The sequence below is a fragment of the Aulostomus chinensis genome, chromosome 7, assembly GCF_037954235.1.
Source record: "Aulostomus chinensis isolate RoL2024-O1b breed Wild chromosome 7, RoL_Achi_v1.0, whole genome shotgun sequence".
Taxonomy (NCBI): domain Eukaryota; kingdom Metazoa; phylum Chordata; class Actinopteri; order Syngnathiformes; family Aulostomidae; genus Aulostomus; species Aulostomus chinensis.
Genome location: NC_141326.1, coordinates 13,456,191 through 13,462,851, shown reverse-complemented (window position 1 = coordinate 13,462,851; position 6,661 = coordinate 13,456,191). Strand labels below are relative to the sequence as shown.

Sequence of the window (6,661 nt, the reverse complement as noted above, 5' to 3'; positions counted from 1 at the left end):
TATTTATATAAGCAGACATAAAATGTATTTTAAATATTTGTATTTGTTCAAATGGCAACTTCCTGTCTGACCCCGCCCACTGGAGGCAGGCCCCGCCCACTTCACAGAACGTTGCCAGGGAATATTGATTACTACTGGCTGTAGGATGCCTTGTTTGTTTTTGAACTCAGCTGCTGTATATAAGGTCTGGAAGTAACCTACATTCTTCAACTCAACCTTGGTTGGAAACTGCTGCTTTGCAACTGGTTCCTAACTTGAACTGCAAATACGCTCTGATAAAAGGTAAGAGGAGCACAAACTGAGACACTTCTGCTAATGTTGTATCTCCTGCCTTGTAAAGTGTGTGTGTGTTTTTTTTAAAATAATTTCTTGTGGTATGAATGAATGCTGGAGTTGTGTCATGAATGATTTTAACCTTCTTGGTATTAGGAGTCAACATTTGCTACTTACTAAAAATTGAAATTAAGAGTTGATATAATTTCAGAAGGCGGCATGGTGGTGCAGTGGTCAGCACTGTCACCTCACAAGAAGGTTTAGGGTTGGAGTCCCGGCTCCGCACAGGATCATTATGTGTGGAGTCTGCATGTTCTCCCCTGCCTGCATGGGTTCTCTCTGGTACTCCGGCTTCTTCCCACCGTCAAAAGACATGCAATTGGGGACTAGGCTAATTGGATACTTGGAGTTGACTGTAGGTGTGAATCGTTGTCTGTCTGTATGTGTTGGCCCTGCGATAGCCTGGCGACCTGTGCAGGGTGAACCCCGCCCGTAGCCACTGGGATAGGCTCCAGCCCCCTGCGGTCCTTAATGAGAAGGATGGATGGATGGGAAGGATAATTTGAGAATCACACCCAGTGAGAGCTACTTTACTGTGAGATTAATTTCGCGCCTTCAAACTAAAAGCACCAAGTAAAAGTAAACCGTATTGATTAGAAGAGGGACTGATGATAGTAATTATTATTGTTATATTATTATTATGTTATTATGACTTGGTAAGAGAGGATGGAGGAATTACTTCTGGACAAACGTAGGTCCTGAACTGTAAGTATGTGAACTCTAATAAACAAAAAAAGGGACCTTGGCTGGGTTTGGAGACCGAGCGGCTACGCAGATGTAACGTTAGCCGTGATGCTAACTCCAGCGCTATGCTAACCGGCGCTTAGCTAACTTGCTAGTCCCAGCTCCCCGATGCTCACACAGAGGAGAAGAGTGTCTGACGTCTTTACTTGTAGTGTTATATTTAGTGTGCTGGTGCTTGAGAGGGCATCAAGATTCGTGTTCTTATGTTGTGCAGGACAGTCTTCGTTTGAGTGTTGGTTCACCAGTGTGTTAACATTAACTATCACATCATTGAATATAGATTAAATTGACCTGAATTTACTAGCGTGTCTGTCGTTTTGCTAGCAGGTTGTTAATGTTTAAACTAAAAACATATTTGATCAAGGGAGATTATCAGGCTTGTGTTGTGTTGTGTTGCCTCTTGGATCATGTGTCCCTTTTTTCCAATTGATTAGCTTGATTATGGCTCCTGCCAAAAGGGTTTGCAAATTTGTTTAAACAACAATCTTTAATAGTCACAGATGTGTTTGCACAGTCATGCAGGAGTGTGAGGTGTAGATTGCATTGAGGGATTTGTGAATTGAGCAGCATTACATGTGTGATCATTTGCAGATTGTAAAAAAAATATAGTATTCAATACACTATAGTTTTTGATTTGATTGAAGATAATCGTTGTGCCGCTTTTCATGGCCACTTGGTTTTGACAAAGTATTTAACTGAATCATCAAGGATTTGTGACTGTATGAGTTCCTTCCTGTTTGTGCTTCGTTCTCTAGATGCCTCGTGGTCGGGGTTCCCATCGTTCTCGGGCTACAACCTGGAGAACTGTGGACTGGGAGCCTCAGAAGCCTCACTTCCACCATGATGCAAGTATGTACCAGTTCTTAGATGTTACATGACCATTGTTAATGGTGCGTGTTATTGTTCCTGTTAGTGCAAGTCGTAGTTTGTGATGAATCTCTAAGAGTTCAGTTTGTGTTTTGCATTTGGTTCATCATCAGGCTACGGTACTGGGTACCGGCACGCTGCTCAGAAATGGCCAATCTCTGCATTGACTGGGAAAAGCCACAAGCTGGTGATTCCAGCTGAGACTCCAGACAAGAAGGTAGAAGTGCTGTGGAGTTGAGATTAAATGACTCCGAATGAACACGATTGTAGATTTGTTTTTCTAACCAGTTCTTTTTACTTTTCAGTTTGGACTTATTGTCGGAGACTCCCACCTGCGAGGAGTCGTGGACGGTTTTGTTCGGATGCCGGAGGGAAGACTGTGCTTCGGGGTGATGTCTACCCCCGGGGCCAGCGCAGCTGAGCTGAGGACTGAGGTCCTCCATGCTGCTGTGCCCCGCTCACCCGAGGTGGTCTGTCTCCTGGCTCCCAGCAACAACCTGACGAGGAGCAGGACCGTCAGCCAGGCAGGAGCAGACTTCAGCATGCTCCTGACCAGCGTCTGCAGTCGCTGGAGGAATGTACGTGGATGTTTTTGTGTGGTATTCTTGTTGTGACTTATTTCAGGGTTAAATGTGTTTGGTTGTACACATTTTTACTGATAGATAATTAATATTGAATGGCTGTTATGAGCAGTTTGATTCCATCTGTTGTTTTCTTAGGTCTTTGTCCTTGACTTTCCTCCACGACTCAACACTGACGTGGCTCACCAGGAGGCTCTGCGCCACGAGTTTCAGCGTGTGACAGCACGACTGGGTATGTACATGTATTTTTGTTGTCAAGGTTTTGCAGAGCAAAAAGTGTTTCTTAAATCTGCCGTGGCATTTTAATAATTAGTGATTCTGATCTTCACTCCAGGTGTGAGGTACGTGCCTGTGGCCAACCACTTTCCCCTGGAACGCCGTGAGCTGTGGTGCAGAGATGGCGTAAGTGAACTTAACATCTGATGCTGTAGGAAATGTGGGATTTACATCTTTTTGTAGTTGCCAGGAGAAGTTTATGTAACCAAAGTCAAGTGTTTGTATTCTCCATTACCGGTGAATGTGTTATTTTGAAGGTTCACCTGAGTGACAGTGATGGGATGAAGGTCCTGGTGAAGTTGCTGGTCTCTGCTGCTCACCAGCAGCTGTAGACATCAACCCAGCAGGATCCAGTCCCTCACAGACCCAGAGGTCCCTGGTACAGCCCGGCTCTGGTTGGAGAGAGGAGCACAGGGGGAGGCGGACTGAGACGGATGACCTCAGAGACCCAGAGGTCACTGGCATCGGCGTGACTGATGACGGGGACAGAGGAGGATGGGACGGAGGTCCTAGCAGAGACCTCCAGGTATAAACCCCAAACTAAAGTGGAGATGTGATTGATGGACAGATTGATGGGTGTTCAGAATGATGTTTTTAATGAGATGAGGAGGCTGAATGATGGTTTCTCTCTGGATTGTCTTTTTTTCCCAGTCAAGTCTGAGGCCCCCCAGTGCCTCATCCCTCTCTCCTCCTCAGCTGGCAGTAACATCATGCCGGGGGTGTGGTCAGGCAACGTCGGGGACCGGGGGCCCCTCCTCACGACCCTGTTCACCATTCTCATCATGTCCATGTGACTGATGAAAAGGCTGAAGGTGGCGCAGGTCTCTTCAGGTAAGTAGTACACAGTTGGTAACTATGGCAACAAGCTAATACAACATATAACGTACAACACTGCAACATTTTGGTAAATACACTAATAGTCCTTCATCCCAAGAGCCAGACAAGAAGATAGATACACTTCTGTCTGCACACAGAGACCAGCTCACTGCTAGTTAGCTCAGCACTATGAATGTAGTAGATGGGAAGTACAAAATGGAATTTTTGGTTTCAATTCAATTATTTATTTTCAACCAACATTTTTTTTTAAAAACACATTAAAACTAGAGTTATTATGTCTTTAAAATCTTCTCCTTCAGCACTCCAGGGGTTCTTTTTCCCTTCATTGCAGCAGCATGTTTACATTTACATTCACCACATCAACAACAAAACCCACAACTCTTACCTTTGAACACACTCGTTCATAACTGCAATACCACACTGTAAACTCCCATATTCACACCAAGTGCTGCTGCTCATGAAGGTTTTCTTTCCCCTCATGCCATTAATAAAAAGCAAAAGACACTGGTTGAGGTACTTCCATACAACTGGAATGGGGTTCAACTCCCTGGGGTGTCCGTGCTTCTAAAGATGGCATCGTTTACCACCCGTAGGAAGAACAACATTTATAATAAGCATTCATTTATTCTCCCAACGTTACTTTAGAAATACGTGTGTCTTGCATTAATACACATCTGCCATGACATTTATGCCGAAAATTGACAAAACCATGAAGCAGGACCCAAACACATCAGCTATCAGGAGCACTATTAGTTTTTTATTTGAACAGATTCCAGAGAGGGGCCGACAGGAGCGTGGCCAAGGTTCAGGCGTAGGTCGGTACTGGGAAATCCAGGGACACCAGGTAGATGGGAAAGGGCAAGGCACACAGGCTTCGGAAATGCAGGTTTCTGGAGTGCAAGAGGCATGAGAAAACTCAACGATGTGGCGGAGAATGGGTGAAAGGCTGGGGTTAAAGGTGCACTCATTAGGGGAATGGAAAGCAGGTGGAGGAGGGCATGGCTGGCTGGGAGCTGTGACACAAATATATTCTAAAGGTTGTGATTATTGTTTGGGTACTGATGTACCGTGTACTGTACGTACCGCCCGATTTACTCACCAATTATTTCTACCAACCCACCCGTATAGCCGGTTAGAACTGGCCGTGGTGAGGAAATTAAAAGCTCATTCTGTTTCCCAGTGTTTGGTCAGTGTGGTGTGTATATTTTGTTTGACTTTATTATCTAAGAAATAAATGACTGATTTTATTTGCAACTGTATTGCCCCTGACAACCTCTTTTATACGGACCTCCAAAGCCCTTCATTTATAGCTATTGATGTGGTAATTTTTGTTTTAGTCAGTAAATTAATAATTAATGCAGATCCAAATGGGTGGTTTAGAATATTCATGAGACTTTATTTGACAACCCTGCTGCACCTACGATCCCTTAATATCACAGCGAAAAGCTCTTACTTTTCCAGAAACTTGTATCGAAAAGACCAAAGAATTTCCTTCCTTGATTGATGTCACCTTTTTTTTTTTTTAAATGAATAGCAGAACCTCATTAAGTAACCTTCATTCTTCTTCTTGCAAGTATTGTTCCCCCCCCCCCCCCCCCCAAAGACATGAAAATGTGATCAAAACCAATATGAGATGAAAGTGCTGGTAGGGAGCTTTGATCTGCAAAGGTAACAGGCTATTAGAGCACACACACACACACACATCTTAATAAAGTTGTTTTGTTCTGACACCGTAAATGTAGTGGTACAGTACCTGAGGATTGTATAGATTTTTTCAGATGTGGGAGTTTAAAGGTGACATTATGATCTGGTTTTAACAAGTTGGGTCTCTGGGGGTTTCAGGCCGTGTCTTTGAAGTTTTCTGACATGGCCCAGTCTGTATCCACGGCAGGAAGTTAAATACATTCCCAGTAGGTTTTGGGCTCTGCCAGGATTTTCCTTTATCATTTCTCTATCATCATGGACAAGATCTCAAGGCACAGCCTGGGGGAAGAGAGGTTCCAGGCTGGGGACCTTTGGATCACTTCTCTCTTCTCAGGATCTGCAGCCGAGAGTGAAGCAGTCAGCGTGGCTCCCTCCAAGTTGAAAGTGAGTCGCCTCCCCACGGGAGCTCAAATATCTCTTGGTGTTCCAGACAAGGAGTGACATGGATTATTAGTGGTGATTCAACAGAAAAGGAGGAATGTGTGTACGGTTCATGGTGCAGCTTGACAATAAACATAAAAGGGATTTTTTAAATGTCTCATTCACCCTAAAACGCGTGAGAAGATGTCAAATGAGAGAGCAAAACACAAACACTTATGCAAAGTTATGTTAAAGGTATTCAGGATCTAAACAATACACAAAATATATCATTTTAATCCTGCACTCACTTTGATGTAAACCACTTCAGGGAAAACAATTACTGTATGAGTAGAGCATGTCTAAGCCCATTGAAGCAGATCAATACAAATAATGGAGCGGAACATTGCCCTCTAATACTTGCTTTTTAATGATCTCATTAATTGGCTGAAGTTCTGTGAGAAGTTTACAGGGGAAATACACTGCAGGTTGTTGACAAAGTGTGTAGGTTGCGGTACAGTTTTGCTCAGTATCCATCGATGACATGCTGACACGGTGCAGATATCATGGCTGATCGATGCTTTTACTGTTGGATATATGGAACGTTGACGCACGCTTGAATATGGATGCACAGTGACACACACACTCCCATTGACACACTTCAGAGTCAGTTTATAATCTTCAATCTTCACAGTGCTCTGGTTATTCCCCTGTCTGGACATTTGATTTGAGAAGAAATAAAAACTGGTTGCACTGGGATGTTTGATTCACCCCACAAGACACACACACACACACACACACACACACACACACACACACTGTCATCATAATGCGCTTCTTAGTGAGGGAAATCAATGTTTGTCTTTTTGGGAGCAGAGATGTGCTTAACAAAGGGGACAGGGGCCGGACAGGCGGATGAAGACCATAGTTGGGCCCAGCAGCCAAGCATGCCAAGGTTAGAT

The 6,661-nt window shown here is 44.0% G+C and overlaps 1 protein-coding gene across 1 annotated transcript; it reads left to right on the top strand.

Moving 5' to 3' along the window:
* The first annotated feature begins 224 nt into the window (after window positions 1-224).
* Window positions 225-3,646, top strand: LOC147258610 (uncharacterized). The gene is made up of 8 exons (XM_086207738.1): window positions 225-282; window positions 1,833-1,926; window positions 2,058-2,161; window positions 2,250-2,522; window positions 2,664-2,757; window positions 2,860-2,927; window positions 3,059-3,327; window positions 3,453-3,646. Exons 2-7 carry the CDS (start codon window positions 1,833-1,835, stop codon window positions 3,131-3,133), a joined length of 708 nt encoding a protein of 235 aa, XP_086063864.1. The 5' UTR covers window positions 225-282; the 3' UTR covers window positions 3,134-3,327; window positions 3,453-3,646.
* Window positions 3,647-6,661: the final 3,015 nt, after the last annotated feature.